General features: G+C 52.3%; 1 protein-coding gene across 1 annotated transcript; it reads right to left on the reverse strand.

Annotated features, from left to right (window-relative positions):
• WNT9A (Wnt family member 9A) lies at positions 1 to 26549 on the reverse strand (the record flags this gene model as incomplete). The annotated part of the gene is made up of 4 exons (XM_080698831.1): positions 1 to 483; positions 2533 to 2795; positions 3291 to 3547; positions 26455 to 26549. The coding sequence occupies 4 exons, from the start codon at positions 26547 to 26549 to the stop codon at positions 1 to 3; spliced, it is 1098 nt and encodes a 365-aa protein (XP_080554957.1).

The raw sequence follows: 26549 nt of genomic DNA on the forward strand, positions 1-26549 counted from the left end.
TCAGCCCTTACAGGTATAGACTTCTTCCCGCTGTGTGCACTGCCTGCACTCCACGTAGCAGCACCAGCGGACCTGGCACTGGCAGGGCCTCGTCACCACCCGACTCTGCGTGTTATGACCACGGCCGCAGCAAATGCTCTCACAGTTCTTCTCACGGTGGCATCTGCGGCCAGCGGTGCCCGGGGAGAAGCGGCCAGCCAGGCAGAAGCTGGGGGAGTCGTCCAGGTGCACGAGCTCTGGCGTTCGAGGCAGCGGGTCGCCCCCGCCCGGGCCCGAGGCCCGGCCCCGCGGTGGGGAGATGGCACTCGCCTCCCCAGTGGCCTCGTTAGTGGTGCTGCCCACCTTGAGTGCGGTCTCGTACTTGTGCTTCAGGTGCTTGCCCACTTCATGGAAGGGTGCCAGCTGCCGCCAGCAGGTCCGCACCGTGCACGAGCCTGACACACCGTGGCACTTGCAGGTGGTCTCCACCCCAGCCTTAATCACCTGCAGAAGGGAGAGGAATGTACCAGCATGAGGAATGTACCAGCAGGCCACCCACCCAAGGCCCCCAGCCCCTCATCCAGGTCTGGCCAGCAGGGGTCAGCATCGTCCACTAAATATGGAGTCCACAGGCCAGTCCCTCTCCTTTCCTGCTGAGGACTGCCCAGGACAGAGGTCCCATGGCCAGCACCTATGATACTCCCACCTGCTGGACATCGATCCCCTCTGTAAGAGCTGGCCCCTGCCCCACCATTGATAAAGCAACCCCAGCAGGTCTCCCATGTCTGTGTCACGAGTATCGCTCACTTGACAGGCGGGGACAATGGTAGCCCTCCCCAGTGTTCTGAGTCTGGGTGCATTCTGCCACCTAAGTATTGTGGAGAAATACTTAGCCAGGCTGGCTCCTTAGAAGTTCTCCTAACTTCTAAAGGAGAAAGAGACCATGCTGTACCCACGGAGGGCTTCCTAGGTGACTCCAGAGGAGATGAGGCTGTACCTCTCCCCTGACACTGGAAAATCCAGGCCTGGCTGAGTCCTTCTACCTGCTAAGACAACCAGCTTTCCTCAAGGGTCTGCCAGACCTCTTGACCCTGTGGTCCCTGGGGAAGAAGCAAGTCAGGGAGGGCAGAAGACCCCTCCCAGGTGGGCCCTGGCCAGGCACCAAGCTCCCATGACAATGGCTCCCAGGAGGGTAGGCTGGAGGGGATTAGAAGAGGCAGACACCAGCCCCCACCCTCCCGCCAGCACTGAAGAGTCCACTTAATAATGCTTTGCTGAAAAACCTGGACAAATTTAATTAAAACATGGCTGCCCCAGGTCCGTGAGCTAACGGAGCACTTTTTCACATACTGACTTTTCATTAATAGCTCACAAAAGGGCATTGAGGGGAGGTAGGGGTCAAGCACAAAAGAAAAGAACAGCCTCGCCATGGGGATTTAATCCGCCCTCTCTAGCTCACCCCAGCCGCCAGCCCCTGCTCGGGAAGGTGGAAGGAAGCGCGGGAGGGAGCACCGTCGAAAGGCAGACATGGATTCTTTAATAAGTGGGTGATTCAGAACTCCAACTTCTCAATAAAAAGCAGCTGAGCTGGGCCAGCTCTAATTACCTCGTTCCCTCCCAAGACTGGGGACCCACAGCCTCCTGGGCCAGGGCAGGGGGGTGGGGAGGACGTGCCTCAGCTTGCGAGGAGGCAGGGGCCCTGTCCTCTCAAGGCCCAGGGGCCTCTGGCCAGTATTTGGTGATCTGAGCTGTTCAGGGACTGGAGGCCAGGGTGTGAGGGTTCTGTCCAGAGTTAGGGGAGCTAATACCCCCTCCTCACAGCATCATGGGCCTGAAACTTCAGGCTGACCAGGGGCATGAGGGACAGCCAGAAATCCAGGTTCACTCAGGCCTTTCTTGGCCATGCCTGCAGCCCAGAGCCCCCAAAAGGGCCTATAAGAGAGCCCAGAAATTCCTTTTCTCTCAAATCTTTTAAGTTGGGTCTGTGCCCCTCAGAAGACAGCATTACCAAAGGTAGGTGATAGAGACAGAGTTGGACATATCTGTCTTGGCAAGTGGCTTCTGTAACCCCAACCCTTCCCCAGGAATCCTAACCCCAAGATGGCTGTTCCAACAGGGCAGACACAGACTCAACCACCAACCTCCTGGGCAGAATGTCCAATCAGGGAGCTGCTCCTGGGGGCCTTAAGCAGCCAGGGACAGACAGAGGGGCCACAGGAAGCAGCAGACCAGCCTCTAGTGTCTTCTCCCCAGAGAGAGCAGGGATACTCTCACTGCACTACCACAGGTACCCCTCCATGACTAGCTTCCCTGCCGGCCCCTAAGGAGGAAGGACTTCAGGCTCCTGGATGGTCCTGCCTGGCTAGAAAAGAGGCGGCCTGCCTCCCAGGCCGCCCCTCTCACCTCGCCCCGCCCACTCACCATAAACCCTGCCCCCTCGTAGGTAAGCTCCGCCTACCTTGCACCCCGTCTACCTCATTTCCAGCTATATCTGCACCGACCCACCAGATACCACCTAGTCGGCCCGCCCACCCTGCGCCCTGCCCCGCTTGCCTTCACACCCACGAGGTTGTTGTGGAAGTCCACACGGGCTCGCAGATCCTTGCTCGACCGCCGGCCCAGGAATTCCTTGACAAACTTGCTGCTGTACTTGAGGTTGTCCCCGCAGCCCCCCCACTGCCAGGCCTCGCGGTTCTCCAGGTCCGGCGCCTCGTCGCACGTGCAGCGCTCCATGCGCCCCGCGCTGCACGCTTTGGCCAGTGCGTGCGTCAGGCCGGCAGAGGAGATGGCGTAGAGGAAGGCGGTCTCCTTGAAGCCTGGGAAGGGCAGGGGGCAGCTCAGCTCAGCCAGGTGGGTCCCCTGACCCGGAAGCCTGCCTGGGAACTCTAGTTTTACACACAAACAGTGCAGCCAAACCATGGTGCTCTGGTGTTCTACCACTGAGCTACAGTTCCAGCTCCTCAAGCCCCCAATTTTTTAACAAGGCTGTGGGGTGCCTCCCATAAAAGCCTGTGACCCAAGTGGATGGAAGGAGGGGGTGGTGGAGACTGGACCCTTAGATGTGTGGCCTGCGTGGAGAGCCCTGCAGAGGTGCCTGTAACACTAGTCCCTCTGCAAGGCTGCTATGTATGGGGCTGCGGGAGCGATCCAAGGGGCCACCCTTTCCAGGCCCTAGCCACTGGGGGCGCCAGGCCTTGGTCCTGCTGGGACCCAGCCCAAAGGGGAAGCATTAGTGATATGTCCAAGGCCCTGAAGTCCTGCCTCTGCCACCTGGTCTCCTGGGCCAGGTGCGGACAGGGCCCATGGCTCACCTCGCTTGAGCAGGCTGGCCCGGTAGCGGCCCTCCAGGGTGCAGTTCCAGCGCTCGAAGCGGAACTGGTACTGGCACTCGAGCGCACTCATGCTGACCGCCTCCACCAGCGTCTCAGCCACGCCTGGGTCCCGGCGGCACATGCGCCGCTGCTTGCGCTCCAGCTTCAGCCGGTCGCAGGCCTTGTAGTGCGCCTGGGCGGCTGCCTCAGACTCCAGAGTCAGCGGGAGGATGGTCAGGGGCTCACTGCCAGTCAGCCTGAGGAGGAGAGGAGTGTGAGCCCTTGGCCCCCAGGGTGGGCGGCTGGCCAGAGCAAGGACTGGGGTGCCTCTCTGCAGACAAAAGAATCAGTCAGCGGACACAGGCTGAGATAGTGGGCCTGCTGGGATAGGAGTCATGTGGGCCAGGGATCCCCAAAAGAATCAGGCAGGGCTGGGGACACTTGGTGACCTGCTGGCCGCCATGCCACTTCATACTGCCCTATTTACAGGTACTGCAGCCCCATGCACACCTGGAATCTTTACACCAGCTACCTGAGAGTTTCAGGGAGTCCAGCTGAGGCCAGCTGCACTGCCCAGACCCTTGACCACTCCCAACACATGCCACACTAAGAGGACAGGCAGCAGAGGGCTACCTGCAGGGAGAGAGGGCCAGACCCCAGTCATGTCTGGTGAGCATTCTCCACTCTGATCTCTTCCCCAGCTTGGGGGACCCCACCCTCTGCTGCCACCAGGTGGGTATAGGGGGGGGGGCAGAGAGGGCCTCAGGGGTGAAGGCACTTGTGAGCTAGGAGCTCTCGGGCTGGAGAGGCCTCTGGGGTTGAGAGGAAGATAGGAGGGTAGGGCTAGAGCCCAGTCACAGAAGCCCTGGACCCACCAGGGCTAGGACGTCGTCTCAAGAGCTTGGAGACCCTCCACAGGAGCTGAGCAGAGTCCTCCCAAGAGCATCAGGGCCACTCTGGGTGCCCAGGCCCTGCAGGGCTGAGTACCAAGGATGCCTCAAGCCTTGGGGGCAGGGGAAGCGGGGGCAGGCCCACACCCCAAACTCAAAGGCCTCTCACACAGTAGAGACCTCTGTCCCTAGACAGGAATGTCACAGCTGCACCCAGAACAGATCCACCCATGAAAGCCTCAGCCTCCTGCATTCGTGTACCATGGCCTAGTTTCTCCAAGGTGTTCCCTGCGTCAAGAAAACCTACTCTGGCTCAGATCCTCATGGAGGGGGTGTGGGGCCAGCTGCAAAGTGCAACTGGGGTTGCAGGCAGGGAAAAAGGACCAGGGGACACGCAGAAGAGGATCAAGGATGGAACCTAAGGGATGGAGATTTGTGGGGGGTAGGCCAAGGCCCAAGGACACTTCCCCTGAAAAAGCCAAGAGAACACCACTCCATGCTGTGCCCAAGAGGCAACTGCGGCCAGGGGTTCCCTCCATTCCAGCAGGTGAGCGTCTTCTTACTCCACAGCAGGAAAAGGGGCTGGGGGTAGGACCTTGTTCTTGGGGTAGAAGGTATGCAGCTATTCTAGAGGCTCCTGTCCTAACACGGTGTGAGAAGTCATGAACAAACCACATGCAGGCTGTGGCAATGGGAGAGGAGTGGGAATATCAGTGCTTGCTGCAGGAGGCCCCAGGGCTGAGGAGGCTGATCCAGCCAATCAGGGACGAACCCCAAAGGCCAAGCATGACCCACAGAAGTGCTGGAAAGTAAGATGAGGGGTCAGCACAATAAATTTAGAACTGGAAATGCTTCTTTTTCTCTGTGACTCTGAACCCAAATGGTGTTAAAAGAATTAATAAGCCGGGCGTGGTGGTGCACACTTGTAATCCCCGCGCTTGGGAGGCTGAGATAGGAGGATCACACAGGTTCAAAGCCAGCCTCAGCTACTTAGTGAGGCTCTCGGCAACTTACTGAGACCCTGTTTCCAAATAAAATATAAAATGGGTCTGGGAGTATAGCCCGGAAGTAGAAAAGCCTCTGGGTTCCACCCCCAGTACCAAAAAAGAAAAAAAAAATTAATACATCTGGTCGGGCATGGTGGTGCATGCTTGTAATAATCCCAGTACTTGGGAGGCTGAGATAAGAGGATTGCAGGTCTGAAGCCAGCCTCAGCTACTTAGTGAAGCTCTCTGCAAGTTGGTGCAGCCCTGTTTCAAAATAAAGAATAAGCCAGATGTGGTGATACCTGCTTGTAATCCCAGCATTTGGGAAGCTGAGACAGGTTTTCCTATAAATAAATATAGCCAGAGGAATCACTTGGAAATAAAGTATATAGGAAGCTATAATGCACCATTAATATGTACAATTTTAAGTATTTTTGTTTTTTGTGTGGAACTGGAGATTACACCCAGGGGCATTCTACCTCCAGGGGCATATGCCCCCAACCCTATTTTTTATAGGGCTAACATATCTGTAAGATTTTTAAATGAGCCCATTGACAAGGACTGACTATATTTGCACTCAGTATCCACAGGTTGGAATTCTTCACCAGGTGCTAGTGTTAGGAGCTGGCCTTGGGAGGTGATGAGGTCTTGAGGGCAGAGCTGCAGGAATGGGATTAGTGCCCTTATAAAAGGACCCCAGGAAGCCTCTGCCCCTCTACCATGTGAGGACACAAGGGCCACCTGTGAGCCAGGAAGCAGCCCTCGCCCGGCCTGCAGGCATCTCCGCCTTGGCCTTCAGCCTGCAGAACCATAGGTTCTGTGGTTCAAGAGGTCAGGCCAGAGTGTTTGTCACAGCAGCCCAAATGGACTAAGACACTTGCCCGCCACTACTCTTTCTAGAAAAACACGCCACAAACGTGAAGATGATCCCTGGCTTATGCTTGATGAAAGCAATACAAATCCAGTGGAAACTACACTGGAAGTTGCACGTTAGCCTCTCCCGAGCTGGCCCACACAGTCCTCTCATGATACCAGGCAGCAGCAGCCACAGCACCCAGGTCAGGCCTCGCTGTTGAATACTTTACAAGGGCAGGTGTCTGCAGTGTTCTGGGTAGTGTCAGGCAGCCTGGGCTAAGCTGCACTGCTGGGGAGGCTGGGTGCTGTCAGGGAGTTTTTGTTTTATGCTGGTTTATGGTTTACCTGGGAGGTAACCTCATCATAAGTTGAGGAGATTTGTGTTACAGGCCCTTACACAGCTTTCATGCAGTTTCAATATGAACATACAGGAAACAAGCAGGAAGGCAGCCAGCCACGTCGGGTCTGTTCATCCGTGGAATGTAGAACAGCAGTCACACAAGCAGCAGACCCACATGCGTTGACCGTCACCCAGCCCCACCCCAGACATGCTCGGCAGACAAGTGGTGCCCAGGGTGTGGAGAAAAGTTAGCCATCTGGGGATGCACAGGCCAGGAAGATAGACCTATGACAGGTGACGTGGGCCAGGAGACACATGTTCTTTCTCACGTGGCTGTGAGCTGTCCCTGTAAGTAGATGGCCTGTTAAAAAACATGCTGTAAGTGGCCCGGGCTCTCTCCAGCCTCACCCTGCACACCAGCCTGGGGTGGCTGGCACCACCCACACAGCCTGTTACCCAGAAGCTTTGTCTGTGCAGCCCAGCCGAATCCTAGGCAGACTGGCAGGGCATGGCACAGGCACCCACCCACGAAACCAGTTGCCCACCACACATGGCACACCTGCCACCAGGCTCAAGGCAGCTGCCATTGGCCCCCAGCAGGCAACTGGCCTGAGAAGGGCAGATGGAGCCGGGTGCACAGCCAGAAGTGGGCACAACCCTCCCTCCAGGGTGTGATGGAAGGTACTCTCAAGGGAGGGTGCCTTTTTCTCTAATCAAGTTTGTAACTGGTTTACACATCCACATTCAAACTTCTCCTTTATGTGTTCCTATTTTTGACCCCAGCAAACCCTTATCTCAACCTATAGAAATATGAATTCAAAATGGATTAGAGACTTAAAATGTAAGTACTAAAACTATGAAATTACTAGAAGGAAACAGGGGAGACCCTACATAACGTTGGTCTTGGCGATGGCTTTTGAATATGATCCCAAAGCACAAGCCACATAAGCAAAACATACAAAAGTTTCCACACAGCAAAGGAAGCAATCAAGAGAGTGAAGAGGCAACCTACGGAACGGGAGGCAGTATTTACAAACCATGCTTTTTTTCCCCTTGCTATACTGGGAGTTGAACCTAAGGGTGCTCTATCACTAAATTATATCCCTAGCCTAACTATATCCTTTTTAATTTTTATCTTGAGACAAGATTTTGCTAAATTACAGATACTGATCTCAAACTTGAAATCCTCCTCCCCCAGCCTCCCAAGTAGCTGAGATTATAGGCATGTACCACTGCACCTGGCTTACAAACAATACATTTCAAAAAGAGTTTGCATCTCAGATATTCCTTAATATATAAGGAACTCAAACAACTCAATAGCAAAAAGAAATTTTTAAACTGGGTAATTGCTGGGCATGGTGGCACATGCCTATAATCCCAGTACTTGGAAGGCTGAGATAAGAAGATCAAAGGTTTGAGGATAGACTCAGCAACCCAGTAAGACTCTCGGCAACCTAGTGAGACCCTGCTTCAAAGTAATAAAATAGGAGCCAGGCATGATGGCAAACACTTGTAATCAGCATCTGGGAGGCTGAGACAGGAGGATTTGGGTTCACAGACAACCTCAGCTACATAGTGAGGCTCTTTGCAACTCAGTGAGACCCTGTTTCAAAATAAAGAATAAAAAATATGACTGGGGGTGTAGCTCGGAGGTAGAATGCCCTTGGGTTCCAACCCTAGTAACACACACACACACACACACACACACACACACACACACACACACACACAAGACATTCAAATGGCAAATAGACACCAAAAATGTATACCATGAATCATCAGGGAAATGCAAACCAACATCACAATAAAATAGCATCTCATTCCAGGATGAATACTGACAAAAAGTAAAGACAGCAAGTGTTGGTGAGTATGTGGAGTAAAGGAAACCCTTCCACACTACCGGAGGCAATGTGTGTTAGTTTAGCTGCTATGGAGAACAGTGCGGAGGTTTCTCAATAAATTAAAAATAGAACTACCTTAGAATCCAGCAATCCCATTTCTAGCTGTATATCCAAAGGAAATAAGCCTGTCTGTCCAAGGGGCCTGTGTACCTCATGTTCATTCGCTATTCAAAGTAGCCAAGAGCGGGGCCTGGTGGCGCACGCTTGTAATCCCCGTGCTTGGGAGGCTGAGACAGGAGGATCACACAGGTTCGAAGCCAGCCTCTTAGTGAGGATCTCGGCAACTTAGGGAGACCCTGTTTCCGAATAAAATATAAAATAGGTTTGGGAGTATATCCCAGAGGTAGAAAGCCCCTGGTTTCCGCCCTTTGTACCAGGAAAAATAAAACAAAACAAAACAAAACCAAAGTAGCCAAGAAATAGAAGCAACCTAAGTGTCCACCAATGGAAAAATGGGTAAAGAAAACATGCATATACAATGGCAGCACTCCATTGTATACGCACATTTAAAAAGAAGAAAATCCTGTCATCTGTGACAATGTGGATGGAATGGAGGTCAATATGTTACGTGAGACCTGGAGGATTGCGGTTTGCGGACAGCCTCAGCTACTTAGTGAGGCCCTCTGCAACTCAGTGAGACCCGGTTTCAAAATAAAGAATAAAAAATAGGGCAGGGGGTGTAGCCCGGAGGTCAAATGCCCCTGGGTTCCATCCCCAGACCCGCAAAAAAAAAAAAAAAAAAAAAAAAAAAGTTACGTGAAATAAGGCAGACGCAGATAGGCAAGTACCGAGTGATCTCACTCAGACGTGGAATCCAAAAATGTGGAACTCAGAAGTAGAGAGTAATGGTGGTAACCAGGGGCTAGAGAGATGTTGGTCAAAGAATACAAAATTCTAGTGAAAGAGGAAGAATGAGTGCAGGACGTGTATTTTACAGCATGGTGACTATCCTTAATAACCATGTGTAGTATTTTTGACAAATGCTCAGAGTATAGATTCTAAGTATTCTCACCACTAGTATAAAAGTAGCATATAACTGTCCTTCTACAACAGATATATATTTCAAAACATCATGTTGTGCATGATAAATATAGACAATTTTATTTGTTACTTTAAAAACAGATGTGTGGAAATCCCCCCTGCCCATTCTCATAAAGTATCTTCCAAGCTGGGTGTGCTGGTGCATGCCTGTAAGCCCAGGCTAAGACGAGATCACAGGTTTGAAGCCAGCTTCAGCAACTTAGTAAGGCTCTAAACAACTTAGCAAGACCCTGTTTCCAAATAGAAATAAAAAAAAAATAGGGCTGGGGGTGTAGCTTGGAGGTAGAATGCCTGAGTTAAATCCCCAGCACCACATACACACACAAAAGGATCTTCCAAGAGCTGTCTAGTACACAGCTCCCCAGGAAACTGGCACCGACCTATGCATGTAGAACCAGGAGAGGTCACCCCAGTGCCCCAGCTGGATGCATGAGAGAGGCCCCATGCACCGCCCCACAACACCACAGCTGTCATCACAGCTTGCCTTGTTCCCTGCTCTTTCAGGACAACAGTTTTTGAGGACTTCAAGAGCTCCTTCCAGCAGGTTCCACAGGAGGTGGTAGTGAGGTGATGTCTACAACACTGATCCTCAGTCAGCAAGCAAAAACTCAGGAATTCCTTCCTGTTTCTTTTTCCAAAAACTTCCATGTTCCCCCAGCTAGGAGTTTTCTCTGTGGAGGTTCTGTGCTAGAGCCCACAGTAAATGAGGTCTTACAGTGTTTGCCTTTCTATGCCTGCCTTATCTCACTTATTACAATGGCCTCCAGGTCCATTCGTGCTATTCAAGTCACAGGATTACACTCTTTTTGAAGGTTATACAGTACTCCATTGCATCATCTATTCCACTGATGAAAACTTAAGAGTGTTTGCATTTCTTACCTACTGTGAATAGCACCTGAGTGAACTGGAAGCACAAGAGGTCTCTTTGACGTACTGATTTATTTCCTTTATAAATACATCCAGCAGTCAGCTTGCTCTATCATACGACAGCTCACTTTTTAAGTTTCTGAGGAACTTCCATACTGTTCTCTAGAACTAATTCACATTCCACCAACAGTGTACAAGAGTTCTCTTCCATCTACATCCTCCCTCTTTAATCCTTACTTTTTTTTTTTTTTTTGGCTTGGCTTGGCTTCTTGAGGTGGGGAGAGCCACCGGCTCATGTTGCAGTATCAGCTGACTGTCTTCTAAGCTCAGCCTCCCTGACCCACAGCAATGCAATCCTTGGCTAGTAATGCACTGCTCAGCCCTCCAGTGGGAAGTGTGGCCGCACAGCCAGAGCCCCATTCAGGGACAGTGAGAAAAGCTAATCCACACACCTCTTCACACTTAGCTCACTTCTACAAGCCTCAACACATCCCTGCTACCTAGATACAGCCAGAATGTTATGAGGACAGCCTGAAGAATGGTGGAGAAAAGAGAAGCCAGGGTGGGGACACATACCCATACAGCCAGACTTTCCCATGAGGAAAACAGAGGTCCGTTAAAATACATAGAATCGTGCTGAGTTGCACGGGAACAGGCCCAGGCATCCTTGTCTCACATTGAACTACAGTGGGATGCTTGGACTTCTCATCATTAAGCATTAATCTGGATCAGGTTAAAGAAGTGCCCCCACAGGCTGGGTGTGGTGGTGCATGCCTGCAATCCCAGTGCTTGGAAGGCTGAGACAGGAGGATGGCAGGTTTGAAGCCAGCCTCAGCAACATAGAGAGACTGTTTGATTGTTTCTCTCTTCTTCCCTCCCTCTCTTTCTTTCAGAACTGGGGATCAATCAAACCCAATGGTGGTGGGGGGTTCTATCTCTGAGCTATACTCCATCCTTTTTTTTAAATTAATTTTTTCAATTTATTTGCAGTGCTAGGAATGGAACCCAGAGGCATTCTACCTCTGAGCTACACTCCCAGCCCTATTTTTACTCTTTAGTTTGAAACAGGATCTCACTAAGTTGCAGAGTGTCTTCACTAAGTAGCTGAGTCTGGCCGAGATCCTCCTCTCTCAGCCTCCCAAGTACTGGGATTAGAAGCATGCGCCACCACTCCCGGCTTTATTTTTTATTTTGAAACAGAGTCTCACTAAATTGCTAAGGTTGACCTCGAATCTGTGATTCTCCTGTTTCAGCTTCCCAAGTACTGAGGTTATAGGCACATGCTGCCATGCCTGGCTGAGACCCTGAGATGTAGACTGTCCCTGGTTCCAATCCCCAGTACCAAGGGGGGAGGGAAAGCCCCCCCTGGATCTTAGTTAACTGAGAACCTTTCAAAATCATAAGTGGATGTTGCATGTCATTAAATATTGTCCTGCATCTGTGGAGATCTGATTCTCCCCCTCCACTCTCCTAAGGTGAGGACTACAGGAATAAGTCACTGTTACACGGAACTTCATGTTTCTAGAGTGAACCTGGAAAACTTGATTGGCAATATGGTTTGAATCCAGAATGTTCCCTCAAAAGCTCACGCGTTGGCACTGCCGTGATGTTCAGAGGTGAAGTAACTGAATCGCTAAGGGATCTGATCTCATCAGTGGATAAATCTATTCCATAGATTAATAATCTGAAAGGAATTACTGGGTTGTAACTATAGGCAGGGGAGTATGGCTGGATGACGTAGGTCACTGGGACTGTAACTGTCCCTGGTCCCCTCCTCTCTGCTTCCCAGCTGCCATGAGTTAAGCAACTTTCCTCTGCCACGCCCTGTTACCATGTCTCTGCCTTAGAGCTGGCCAACCACGAACTGAATTCTCTGAAACCATGAGCCAAATACGCTTTTCCTACTCTGAGTTGTTCTTATCAGGTATTTTGGTCAAAGTGATAAAAGACTGACCAATATAGGATAGTTCTATCCTTTTCTACATCAATAATGTGCTCTAATAATACCTTCCTAGGATTTTTGCCTGTGTGTTTATCTTTTTTTTTTTTATGTTCTTCCTGTTGAGTTTTAGTGCCCTGGAAAATGTTCTGTTTAAATCTCCCAGCAGAGTTGCTATTAGATAAGAATCATGTCTTCATTGTTTGGAAGTACCTGCCGCGAATCCGGCTAGACCTGAGCTTTTCTTACTGAAACTATTTCCATTTCAATTTTCGATACAATTTCTTGCTTCCATTCACTTTGAATGATTTTATTGAGAAATAAATCACCATTAAATCCATTCATTTAAAGAACCTTCATGTATTCAGAGATATGTATTACCATCAAGAGTCAAATTTAAGACCTTTCATCACCTCAAAAAGAAACTGCATACCCATTAGTAACAGCCCTAAAACCCCTCATCTCCCCACTGACCACCACGTGGTTTGTTTCAATGAATTCACTTATTGTGAATATTTCATATGAGTGAAGTCACACAAGAGTTGTCCCTTTGCAACTGGTTTATTTCACTCAGCAAAATGTCCTCCAGGTCTATCTATGTTATAACATATATAAGAATTGCCTTAAGATTAAAAATATCTCTAGGAAACTGAGACAAGATGATCAGAGGTTTAAGGACAGTCTCAGCAAACAGAGAGACTGTCATCAACTTAGCAAGACCCTGTTTCAAAATAAAAATAAAATAGGGCTGGGAGTATATCATGGAAGTAGAATGCCCCTGGGCTCAATCCCCAGTGACACACACTGACACACACACACACACACACATACACACACACAGACAAATTAAAAATATCCCACAGCATTGATGGACCACATTTTACCCATCCATTCATTCATTGGTGGATGGACACTTGGTTGTTTCCACTGTTTTGTGATTACACATTATGCCACTGTGAACCTTCATGCATACTTTTCTGTGTAGATGTATGTTTTCATTTCTCATAGGTATATACCTGGGAGTTTGGAAATTCTGGATCAAAAGGGCATGGTACTCTCAGTATACTTTCTAAAACAGCTGCACTACTTAACAACTCTAGACAGGAGACTAATGCTGAGCCCCTTCTTCACTGAATCAGCCTCAGATATTTCCTGGACTTTCTTCCAAGATGGTCTGTCATCTCTACTGCTCAGTAACTTCTAGACAAATGACAGCTGCTTCTACTGTCTTCTCCTGTCTTCCTTCAGCTTGACCTGAAGAACTTTCACTTCAGATGGTGGTTTGTTCAGTGCTTTCAAGCTGTATTCCTCCTTGAAAATACATATTTAAATAATAGCTGTCAAGCTGAGCGTGGTGGTGCACCCTTGTAATTCCAGCATCTGGGAAGCTGAGACAGGAAGATTAGGGTTCATGGAAAGCCTCAGCAATTTAGTGAGGCCCTTTGCAACTCAGTGAAACCCTGTTTCAAAATAAAGAATAAAAAATAGGGCTGGTGGTATAGCTCCGAGGTAGAATGCCCCTGGGTTTCATCCCCAGTACCCCCCCCACACACACACAGATAACTGTCATCATTTCAGTTACTCCTAAACTTCAGCCTGAGCTACAACCACAGAGCATCATACATAGCCTGTGTCATAGCACCATAGTAGCACACAGAGCCTGAATCCCAGGCTCAGGTCATCATACAGAGCCTGGTTCCCAACTTAGGCTGCCACACTGAGCCTAAGCCACTCTCCAGCTACATTCTCCGCCTTTCTAGTTCCAGCTCTGCCTGACCCCTGAGCTGGTATACGCTCTCCCCACCCTGTCTAGTCCTATACCCTCATGTCCTGAGGGATTTCTCTTTGGAGCCCCCATTACACTGTGCACCTAACCAATAACCAGTAATCAGCTTGACCTGTGCATGCAGCATTACACCCCTAGGGTCTGGGGTCTTGGTTTGCTGTTTCACCCATCTGTTAACTACATCTCCTGTTTTTTTATTTTCCTTCCTTTTCTTTTTTTTTTGGTGGTACTGGGGGTGGAACCCAGGGGCTTTTCTACCTCCGGGCTATACTTCCAGACCTATTTCTCACTAAGTTGCTGAGAGCCTCACTAAAGTAGCTGAGGCTAGTTTCGAACCTGTGCGATCCTGCTGACTCAGCCTTCCAAGCACTGGGATTACAAGTGTGCGCCACCATGCCTGGCTTTTTCCGCCTTTTTTTTACTCTTCCCACTGTTCATCTGAAGCTTAGTTTGTGACCTTTGTCCTTATTCTCTTAGCTACCCTCAATACCTACTCATGTCTGATAGTAGCCTCCCCCTGCCCCATCCAGGCCAGTCATTGTCACCCTGCCCTGAGTTATATACTAGTGTGCATTTTAGATCCTACTGGGGACCCAACAAGACATTATTTTATTTTATTTGGTGGTACTGGGGTGGAACCCAGGGGCTTTCTACCTCTGGGCTATACTCCCAGACCTATTTTTATATTTTATTTGGAAACAGGGTCTCACTAAGTTGCTGAGAGCCTCACTAAGTAGCTGAGGCTGGCTTCAAACCTGTGCGATCCTCCTGTCTCAGCCTCCCAAGCGCGATTACAAGCGTATGCCATCACGCCCAGCTGACATTATTTTTTTAATTTAATTTTTTGTGGCACTGGGGATTGAACCCAGAGGCATTCTACCTCTGAGCTAAATCCCTAGCCTGATTTTATTTATTATTTGGAAACAGGGTCTCACTAAGTTGTGAAGGGCCTAAGTTGTCAAGGCTGGCTTCGAACCTGTGATCCACCTGTTTCAGCCTCCCAAGTACTAGGATTACAAGCACGTGCCACCACACCCAGCAAGACATTTTTTATTTTTATTTATTTATTTATTTTTGCGGGTCTGGGGATGGAACCAAGAGGCATTTGACCTCTGAGCTGAATCCCCTGCCCTATTTTTTATTCTTTATTTTTTTGAAACAGGGTCTCACCAAGTTGCACAGAACCTGACTAAGTAGCTGAGGCTGTCCGCGAACCATGATCCTCCAGTCTCAGCCTCCCGAATGCTGGGATTACAAGTGTGCACCACCACGCCCGGCTGACATTTTTAATTAATTAATTAATTTATTTATTTTTGTGGCACTGGGATTAAAGTCAGGGGCATTCTACCACCGAGGTATACCCCCAGCCCGATTTTCTATTCTTTATTTGGAAACAGGGTCTCACTAAGTCGCAGAGGGCCTAAGTAGCTGAGGCTGTCTGTGACCCCGGATCCTCCTTTTCAGCCTCCCAAGTACTGGGATTACAAACGTGAACCACCACGCCTGGCTAAGACATTGTTTTATTGATCAGCACTGTCTTGTCTGCAGCTTCACAAAACCATTCTCTTCGACCTTCACAAAAACCGTCCTCTTCTTCCCATGTCTCCTGGACAAGGCAGGATCCTCTGCCTTCTGAGGGCTCAGCCCAGAGCCCCCCACCATAATGTCACCTGTGGTTTTTCTTTGACTGCTTTTGTGATTCTCTTTGGTGTTCTGTAATTTGTGTGTGTGTGGTACTGGGGATGGAACCCAGGGGCCTTCTACCGCTAAACTACACTCCCAGCCTTATTATTTTGAAGCCTCTCTAAGCTGCTAAGGCTGGCTTCAAACCTACAATTGTCCTCTCAGCCTCCCAAATACTAGGATTATAGGTATGCAGACACCACGACCAGATGGTATTTATTCTGTGTTATATTCCCATACAGACTTGTTTTTCTTTTCTGCCTGGGAAGACACTGAACTTTTTGTTTTTATTTTTTTAATATTTTTAATATTTTTATTCGGAAACAGGGTCTCTTAAGTCAGAGAGGCTGGCTTTGAACCTGCGCGATCCTCCTGTCTCCGCCTCCCAAGCGCGGGTATTATAAGTGTGCACCGCCACGCCCGGCCGACACTGAGCTTTTTGAATGTTCTTCGTAGCCTTATTCCATTTAGCATCAGTCCGATCTCACTGGCTCTCTCCCATCCCTGGACCCTTCCTGTGTGAGTGAAGTTTATTCCCCCACTTTCCATCTGTTTGCCCGTCCATGCTGCACTTTGGACAATTTCTGACCAGTCTTCCAGTTTTCTAATTCCCCTCAGCTGTCTCTAATCTGCTTTTCAATCAGTCTATTACTGACATTTTTTTCCCTAGTTCTGTTTGGTGTTTTCAAACTTGCTGGGTCAGTTTTTGTGGTTTCTCATTCTTTAAAGATATTCCAAGCATATCTGCTTTTGTAGTCTTTCTTTTTATTCATTTTTGTTGTGGTTGTTATCTGCCTTCTTCAAGCATGAGAAGAGCTGTTATACTCAGCAGTGGTGCTTTGCTGCTGGGACTGGGGCTGTTGTCTCTGAAAGTCCCCAGCCACTTTTCCACGTGTGCCTAGTTATCTCTGACCATGTGCTGGCTGCTGAATTTAAGAAAATGTTAGCAGGAACATATATATATATATATATCTTCGAACCTGCGCTATCCTCCTGTCTCCGCCTCCCAAGCGCAGGAATTACAAGCGTGCGCCACCACGCCCGGCCTAGCAGGAATAATTTGAAGCAGAGAAAAAAAAGACACTGTAGTGGGTCATGGTGTCCCCACAAAACATACGTCTACCCAGAACCTCAGCAAGAAATCTTATTTGGAGTAAGCGTCTTTGCAGATGTTAATGAAGGAAGGACTCGCAAGGCAGGATCGTCCTGGGAAGAGTTAAAGCCAGTGAAGAGTCCTTCTAGAAAAAAGGTGAGAACAGAGAAGCAGGCGGGTGACTTTAGAGGCAGGGAATGGAGAGATGTAGTCAGAGGTCCAAGGAACTCAAGGGTCCCAGCCATCAGCAGGGGATTAAAGAAGCAGGAAAGACCTTCCCTGGAGCCTTGCAGAGAAGTCAAGGCCTTGATTTCAGACTTGAGAGGGCAGGCACCCAGTCTGGAGTAACTTGTTATGGCAGACCCAGAATGTTAATAAAGATTTCAGAATGCCAGGCATGGTGGCACATGCTAGTAAGCCCAGCATTTGGGAGGCTGAGACAGAAGGATCATGGGTTTGTGGCCAGCCTCAGCTAATTAGTGAGGCCCTCTGCAACTCAATGATACCCTGTTTCAATTTAAAAGAATAGAAAATAGGGCTGGGGGTATACTTCGAGGGTAGAATGCCTGGATTCCATTCCCAGTACCCCACACAAAAAAAATCTCTTTGTATGGATCAGCTGGGCATCTGTGGCCACACTTATCCCAAACCCAGAGCACCCAAGACCAAACCAAGCCAGAGCCTGTGTCACCACAGAGACGCAGGGTGTCATCATGTACACGTTGGCCATAACCTGCACTGATAACCCCATCATTGTGGTCTTGGGGTCCTGACCATAGGAAGGACGCTGAGTATCCCACTGCATCCAGAAGGCTCTGTTTTGCTTAATCCTGTGAGGTGACTCATACCAAAGCCACATCTCCTGGTTCAGGATACTCCTGTTATTTCTATAGGATGCTCTATGTTATTTCCCATCACCCCATCATCTCATCAGCTATGTGACAGTTTCAAATTTAAATCATATATCTACATTCACTCACAATATGCACATGCATACCCATACACAGAGGGAAACACATGTACACACCCATGTATGCACAGACACATGTAGATACATACACACAGGTATGCCCATAACCTCCACATACATTTGCACTCACACACATGCATACACACACAGATATGCCCATACACACCCAAAGGCACACACACCCAGGCACACACGTTACTACAGTGTCCATACTTGGAAAGGTTCTCACACAGCATCCTGTCATCCAGACCTGGTGTGGTGGCATATTATTAGCTCCACACAGCCAGAACCCTGAGGGTCAGGGCTTAAGTGACGTGCCAGGACTGTGCACCCCCAAGGGAGAGAGGCCAGAGTGGGACCAGATCCTCCAATACAGAAGCAGCCTCAGATCTGGCTGCAATCCCCAACCTGGCCCATTGCCAGCACCGACTCAAGACTGTCTTTCCAGAGAAGAGACTGGAGCAGCACCCACAGTACCCAAACCGGCTCTTGCCCTCCCCGTCATCCCACTTGCAGCTGAAAGAGAGCAGGTTCTGGTACACTGGCTCAGTAGCCACAAGTGGCCAGGGCTGCTACACAGAAACATGCAGAACAGCTCCTCACTGCAAAGTTCCAGGTGGCTCTGGCTCTGGGAGGCCGCAGTGGGAGGGGTCACACATTCTCTCCCTGGGCCCTGGAGGCAGGCCTGGGCAGTCAATGTTGGTCCCCAGGAACCCTGTGTGGAGAGGCAGGCAACCAACAGTCCATTGTCCAAACTGACCTGCAGAAACTCAGCAAACCCCACCCATCCCTGCAGGGGCTTGACATACTTTCGACAGAGCCACATTTGGAGACCTATCCCAGCCTCTGGGGCCAGGCCTGAGACTGCCATGCAGGGGCTGCTTGGGGGCCAGGCCACAGCTCTGAGCACCAGGCAATCACACAGCCAGGTGACCCATGTCCTGAGTGGGGAGCTGGGAAGATGGGGTCCCTCCCAGGACAGGAGAGGTTGGCAGTGTGCCCAATCAGCTGAGCCACAAAACTCCTTCCACTGAAGCAGGAAGAGGGAGGCCAGGTCCCCACAGCCGCTTCTGATGGCCCTCCTCTGCCAGCAGGCCCTGCCACCCTGCTGGTCACCCTGCCCAGTAGCCAGCTCTCCCCCAGGCCAGGGCAGAGGGAGCCAAGACTGCAGCTCCAGAAGCCACAGAGCCCGCCGACGAAACCTCAGCCCTGCCAGACAGCCTTTAATTTCTGTGTGAAACAAAATCAAAACAAATTCCAGCGCTGAGAAACCAGGGCTAAGATTAACCCTCTGTCCTCCTAGCTGTGTGTCTGCAATTCAACCCTGCTTGTGTCGACTTCCAAACCAGCGTGTCTGCATTGTTCAGGCTGCATCAGCCCTGGTGCCCACATGTGCCCAGGCCAGGGCGAGACGTGTGCTACAGAGGTAGCCCTGACCACAGGGGCCAGGAGGACTCCTACTGAATGCAGCGCAGCTAGACTCCTTCCCTTGCTGCCTGGGGACTAGGTTCCTGGGGGTAGCCTGGGCAGATAGGGGACCAACAGGATTCAGCAATTTCCCAAGATCAAGTACCTACCCAGCAGGCCTGCTGTCCTTGAGCCTAATAGAAACGTTCCCATCCATCCTGGGTGTGAGCTTACTGCACCACATGGCAGCCCGAGGCCCCAAGTTAGAGCACTGGACCCCTTGGGAGCAAAGGGGCAGAGGTTGCCTGGGATGCCACCTCTGTGCCCCTGACCTCAGCTTCCATGGCCCCCACACAGAGAGCTGTGGGAACCTGGGGCCATTAGGGTTGCCTGAGGCATCGTGCCCTCCTGACTCTCCCCAGGTGCCCAGCACAATGCTGAGGCTGTGACCTGAGGCTTTAGCCTCCCCCATCCCATCTTCCAAGACAGGGCTGGACTTTGGGAGCCCCTGGCTGCATCTCGTTCCAGGCCAGACCTCCAGCCCACTTCCCGGGCTGCCTCGACCTCAGGTATCGCAAAGAAAAACAAACGCAGTTTGTGGCTTGCCTCTTCCAGCGCCGTGGCTGGGTTGAGGCGCTGGGCTGCCAGCTGGGCGGCCGGGTTTCCTCCTGTGGACAGCGGCATCAGGCCAGCAGGGACCTTGCCAGGAGGGGCCAGGCCCTTGGGTCATGGAGCAGGCAGCTTGGTGCCACCCAGATCGGCAGGTACAGTGAGGCTACCCCAGCACCGGCTGCCAGGCCCAGCTGGGCCAGCAGATGTACTTTCAGATAAACCCTGAACGAAAACCAGGGGAGTGCTAGCCCCCTCTGGGACATGTTCCAGACAGCTGCTCACCATGGCCATCCACACATTCAGGCTCCTCCCTCAAGGTGGCCTCGGGCACCTGATGAACCATCCAGGCACTGGAAGGTTGGGGGGCCTGGCAGCCAGGGGGTCGCGCATGAGCTGGGAGCAGGCAGCCAGGCCTCCTTGAGCCACGTCCAGCAGGTGTGGACACAGTCTGGCTGAAGTCAGGGCCCAGTCAGGCCAAAAGGCTAGGCTAAAGGACTGGGTGAATGAGCATGTGGACCCTGTGGGGAAGCACAGGGACCCCTATGGCCCTCACTTTCCTCTCCCATGACAGGAGCCTTTGGGCAGGGGAAAGTGGGAGCTCAGAGGATACCCCTTCCTGCCTGCCCCAAATTTGAGATACCAGAAAAAGAGTGACAGGTCTGGGCTGCTATGAGATTCCCAGAAGAGGAGACAACCTATATATTCCCGCCAGGACAGCTGAGGCCCTTAGGGGGCAGGTGAGGGCCAGACAGGCGGCATAGCAGCCCTCACCCTGACTTCTAGCTAGAGGATACCCCCAAATAGCCTGCCTCCTGTGCTTTGGGGGCCTGGCTTCATTCACAGTCACTGCAGACTGTGCCAGGAGCTTCTTTGGCCCCCCAGACAACTGTGCCTACTCTAAGCCTGCTGAAGCCTATTAGATATGGGCAGGGTGCCCCTGCTGGCTGGCATAATGCACAAAGGGGGCCTGGTGCCCACAGGCTGAGGTTAAAGGGCGAGTGCCAGAGGCCTGTGAACAGGTGTCGTTTTTCTGAGGAGGAGCCAGGCCGGCCTCACTCCCCGCCACCTATCCCTTATCAGCTCATCACCCTCCCTGGAGTCAAGGGCCTCCTGGGAGGAATCTGAACTTGTGCTTTCTTTCCTGGGTAAAAATTGCCCACATACTTCTCCTACAATGGCCAAAACCCAGGAGATGGGGCAGGGGGCTAGCAAGAGCTTGGGCCACCCAGGCATTGGCGGGCACCCGCGGGTGCAGCCCAGGGCGGGCACCCAATGCAGCAGCAGGAAGTAGGGCGTATGGCGAGGACAGCAGTGAGATTAGGCCAGCTGTCTCCCCGTCCAGACGGCTGCCAGCTGTGGGCAGGACATCTGCTCACACAGCTGAGGGGCCAGGTGGTGGCCATTTCCGCCTCACCTCAAATCCCACCACGTGGCTGCCTGGCTCCACACCCAATGTAAAAGAACTCAAGGGACTTGAGGACCCCAAACCAGGGTTTGGTCCTGGCCTGTGCTGGGCACCAGGGCAGATTTCCCCATTTCAGGGCAGAGACACAGGGCTGGCTGAGGCTGGGTGGAGAGTCTAAGGTCCCCTGGTAGAGAGCAGAAAAGGAGGATGGAGACCAGCCCCACTCAGTCCCTTTCCTCCTCACAGGCCTGCACATTCCACTGGCTGTAAGGCCCACACCAAAGTCCTCTGCTAGCCACAGAAGTTTCCAGAATACCTGTTCCATATCCTCTCTCCAAGCCCAGATGCGCCCCACACCACTGTTAAAGCCTTGCCTGCAGGGCCACTCCCTTATCCAGCATGAACCCACTCCTGGACCCTCCCTCACCCTTGGCCCCCATGCTCTCCTGAGTGTCCTGAGCTGGGCATCTCCAGGAGCAACACTAGCCCATAACTATAGCAGGCAACTGACATCTGCTTCCAGGCTGGCATCTGCCCCCAGCCCTTTGACTTCCACAACCCCAGACCCTCATGCCAGCGCAGGCTCCCACCATATCCTCTGCCAAGCATCCATGCATCTTGGTGGCTCTGCACCTTCAGGCCCCTCCTGCCCTGGGGCCCTTGTCCCAGCCCATCCTAACCTCTCCATGGGCCAGTTAGCACCCTTATCCAAGCAACTGTCACACCTGGGAATGTGGCCACATGGTATCCCCAGCCAGGCCCCAGGATAAACAGTGTGGACAAGGGATGGGTGGGGTTCCTACTGGACCTGAGGGACCTGGCATCAGCACCAATACAAGAAACGCAGCACCCTGCACACTCAGAACAGCAGCCTCCTCTTTGAGTCCCTGGAGCATTAGCACAGGTACCCACACAAGGCTTTCACAGATGGGAAACAGCCTTCCTCCTAGAGGGCTGGGGTCCAGGGAGAAGGAAGCATGGGAGTGCTGTGTCCTCCGTGTGCAGGAATGAGAGCCTGCTTGCTCTTAGATCAAGAGACATGGTTTTCTCCCATTCAAGGAGAGATCCAGAATGTGTAAAGAGCTCTTACAACAATGAAAAGATGAAGAAACTAAAAAACAAAACACACACACACACACACACACACACACACACACACACACTCTAAAATGAGCAAAGGAACTGAATAAATACTTCCCCAAAGAAAATATACAAGTGACCAATAGGCCCACAGAAATATGCTCAGTATCATTAGCCATCTGGTAAATGTCTATCAAAACCACAAGGAGACACTACTTCACACCCATCAGGATGGCTGCAATAAGGAAAAGTAGATAGTAAGTGTTGGTGAGAATGTGAAGAAACCGGAACCCTTGTACACTGCTTGGAGGAATGCAAAGTGATGCAGCCACTTGGGAAAACAATTTGGCATCTCCTCAAAAAGTGAGGAGGCACAGGCCGGGCATGGTGGCACATGCCTGTAATCCCAGTACTTGGGAGGCTAAGATAGGAGGATCACAGGTTCAGGGACAGCCTCAGCAAGTAGTGAGACACTCATAAACCTAGCAGGACCCTGTTTCAAAATAAAAATAAAAACAGGACTGGGGGTATAGCTCAGAGGTAGAATGTTCCTGGGTTCAATCCCCAGTACCACCCCCCCCCAAAAAAAAAAAGTGAAGCACAGGATTACCACAGGACCCAGCAAGTCCACTTCTAGGCAAATGCCTCCAAAGAAATAAACACATACACCTGAGCAAGGAAAAAATAAAAACTTGTACACCACTCTTCGCAGTGACATTATTCAAAATACCCAAACAGTGAACAACCCAAATGTCCCTCACCTGATGGAAGTTTTTTCAGAAAAACTTGTATATTCATGCCATCAAATATAATTCAGTCATAAGAAGGAGCAAAACACTGATTCATGCTCCAGCGTGTATGAGTCTCAAAAACTTGACACTCCTTGAAAGAAGCCAGTCACAGAAGGCCACACAGCATATGATTCCATTTATATGAAATGTCCAGAATAGGAAAACCCATGGAGACAGAAACCAGATCAGTGGCTGCCTGGGGCTGGAGGGATGGGGACAGGAGTGAGTGCTTAGCTGGTCTGAGGTTTCTGGGGTGAGGAAACATTCTGGAATTAGATAGTGGTAAGCTGCACAGCCTGTCAATATCCCCAAAACCACCAAGTTGGAGGAATTTGGCAGGATATGAGTTATATCCAATAACACAGAGAGTCTGAGCAGACCTGACACCACTCTGCCCCAAACAATCTACAGTGGCCCCAAGCCCCAAAGCTTGCCTTTCATGCCAGTTCCAAGCACCCTTCCCATGCTGATGCCAGGGATGTGAGTGAGAGCCCTCCCTCAGGTGCTGGGCCTGCCCTGTCCCTTCCAGCAGGCCCCAGGCTATGACCACACAGTAGGCCCAGCTTCCCAGCCTGTTTCCCTAAAGTGGCCTGCACATGTTTCCTGAACGATACAGAATGCATGTGGCCGAAACCAAAAACCGATCTAAGCTTTACAATGTGCCTTCCCATGTCTTTTAAAGAAACCAAGCTGTGAGCCCCAGGCCTCCTGAGGGTCTGTGCTAGGGGCTGGCTCACTGCTCTACAGCATTCCTGAGAAAAGGCTGCAAGGTGCCCAGGCCCCGCCAAGGACAGGCCCTAGGCCTCTGCTCCACACCTGAGGCCAGGGCCTCCCTTCTAAATGCTAAAAGAACCTGGCAGGAGAGCCATTCCAGACATGGCTTCAGACTTTAGCCCAATGGGCCCTTTTATCCATCCTCTCACCTGAGAACTCCTGGGGCAGACAGGGGTCTGGAAGCAAAAGTCTGAACCCCATCTCCCAGCTTCCAAGAAAGGGCCTGGGTCTATATGCCTAGCCTTCATGTGACCTGGGGCTGGCCCCTTCTTGCTCATTCCTGGGGCTGGCTGGCCAGCCCCCAGGAGCACAGGCACTTTGGCAGTCCTGGGGGAGAAAGTCAGATGGGAATACCACCTGCTAATTAGGCAGGGATGCAGAACTGGTTCTATGGAGAAAAGGGGAGACCCTTCCCCACAGCCAGCCCAGAGGGGTCTGGCAGCAGAGTGCCCAGAGGCCTAAAGAAGGGAAGGGCAGTCTGGGCTGGGCAGGGTTGGGTTGCGATGGGGAGGGGGCAGGGAGGGCTCCTACGGCCACGTGACCCTCCCCGGGGCCAGCCTCTCCTCTCTGGGTTCCAGGGCTGTAACTGGAGCTGCGTTCCTGCCTGGGAGCCTCCGTGCCAGGCAGAGCTTTGCAGAGGGGGAAGGGAGAGGAAAGCCCTAGATTCCAGTTCCTTCTCCCTGCTCCCTCTCCACTCAAGCCTGGGAGGGACACCCCATTCCCACAGGGAGGCTCCCACCCAGGCTCCCCTCCCAGCTCAGGCCCTGTCTGGCCTTTCAGTCTGGGGGCCCATGTCCTCCCTTGGCTGGGCCAGGAGCAAGGAACACAGAACAGCCTAGAGCAAGCACACCTTGCCTGGCCTTCCCTTCCTTAGCTCCACCTGAAGAATCAAGGGGGCCCAGGGCACCTAGCCTGTCCCCAGCTTCCCCAGCCCCTGGTTCAGAGAGGTGCCCACTCTTGGTCCATCAGGTTCCTGCACTCTCAGCCTGTGCCCCCACAGAACAGGAACACCTGCTCCTGGGATGCCCTTCCAGGGCAGCTGCCAGAAGAGCTGCACTCACCAGGAAGCCTCCCTGGAGGGAGCCTTTGGGGCCAGAGAGCTGGGCAGAGGGGCTGACTAGGAGAGCCTGAGCTGCACCTGTGCCCCCTTCATGCCTGCACGGAATCAGCAGCCAGGAGCAGAAACACACACACACACACACACACACACACACACACACACGTGCACTCAAGTACTTTCCCTAGGATGGAAAGTTCAGAGGCAGCTCAGAGAAAGAGAGAGGGCCAGGTTCCTATCCCTGGCATCTCCTGTAGGATCTGATTTGGGGGCCACAGGGCCGACAGCAGACATCCCAGTCAGAGCAAATTGGCCGCCCAGACAAGCCCAGGGTGTGTCAGAAGCCTGGTGAGCAGAGCCTCTTGGCTGAGCAGGGAGAGGGGAAGGCACTGCTGGCTGATGAGGAGGCCGTGACTCACGGTGGACCTGTGGCCAGACGGCCATCCTCTGGCCCTCCCTCCTGCCCCAACGGGTGAGGCTCAAGGCTGCACAGATGGCGTGCAGGGGCGTGCCAGCCCAAGGCCCTGGGCTGTACCCACAATCTCAGCCAGAGAGGGCCAGGGTGGGGGGCCTCAGGGGAACGGAGACACAGAGCTGACCTTGGAAGACAACCCAGAAGAAAGGAACAGACATAAGAAAGGAGAAGAAAGAAAAACACAAAGGGAAAGTTTCCCATGAAAATATTTTATTTTCTTTGAGAACAGGATACACCTGCAGGGCTTCTCGGCCCAGCCGGCCTCTCTGCCCTGGCGGGTGCCAGATTCCTAGACCAACAGGGCCCTCTGCCGGCCAGGCTGCCGCGCGCCGGGCGCCCGGGCCAGGGCCGAGGGAACAGGTGACCGGCGGAGGGCGGTGGCCCAGGAGCGGCCAAGGGCGCCCAGGACCGGGGCTGGGACCCCAGGAGCCAGCGAGGGCTCCCAGAGGCAGCGCCCGAGGAGGGGGGAAGAGAGGGCAGAGAGAGCTGGGGGCGCTGCCTTACACGGCGCCACCCTGGACCTCAGCGTGCCCAAAGCGCAGCGAGGGTCCCTCTAAAGGTCGCTGGGTTCGGGCATCCAGACCTGGGAAAGAGGGAGGAGAGCGGGAGGGAAGGAAGGCAGGAGCACCGGGGAGAGACGCGCCGCAAGCGACTATCGCAGAGACACGCCAGCGCGGGCACTGACCCCGTGAGACAGCAGCGTCCGCAGCCCTGGCCAGGTCTCACGGACGCGCTCCCGAGGGCCGGGACCGCGAGCGTCAAAAGCAAAACGCAAGAAAAATAAATTTCTCCAGTTTGGAGGGTTTTCTTTTCCCCCTTTGGGGCTCAGTGCAAGGAACATCTGGATTTTGTACGTATTTTTTTTGTTGTTGTGGTTAAATTAACTTCTCAAGGAGAGAGGGGGGACGGGTGGGCAAGGGCCGGGGAGGCTCCAGCCATTTTGGCAGGGGCATCGCGGCCTAAGGCGGCGGCGGCGACAACTCTGGGGTCACTAGAGACTGCGACCCCGCGCGTGTCCGACGGGTGCGTCGACCTCCTACCCCCAGCGCAGCGGGGGACACCGACCCGCGGACGGAGCGCCGCGCGCGCCGCAAACAAACAGCTCCAGGCAACCCCGCGGCCCCGCGGCGCTGGCCCTCGCACCTGGCCGGCGCTGGCCGGCACCCGGCCCGGCCCGCCGCCCCCGCCCGGCCGCCCTCCGAGGGCACCTACCCGAAGTAGGCGGCCGAAGGGCGCAGCGCGGCCAGCAGCAGCGTCAGCCCGAAGGCCGCGGCCAGCCAGCGCGCCAGCAGGGACCCATCCAGCAT

This window comes from Muscardinus avellanarius (genome assembly GCF_963383645.1).
Source record: "Muscardinus avellanarius genome assembly, chromosome: 7".
NCBI lineage: Eukaryota > Metazoa > Chordata > Mammalia > Rodentia > Gliridae > Muscardinus > Muscardinus avellanarius.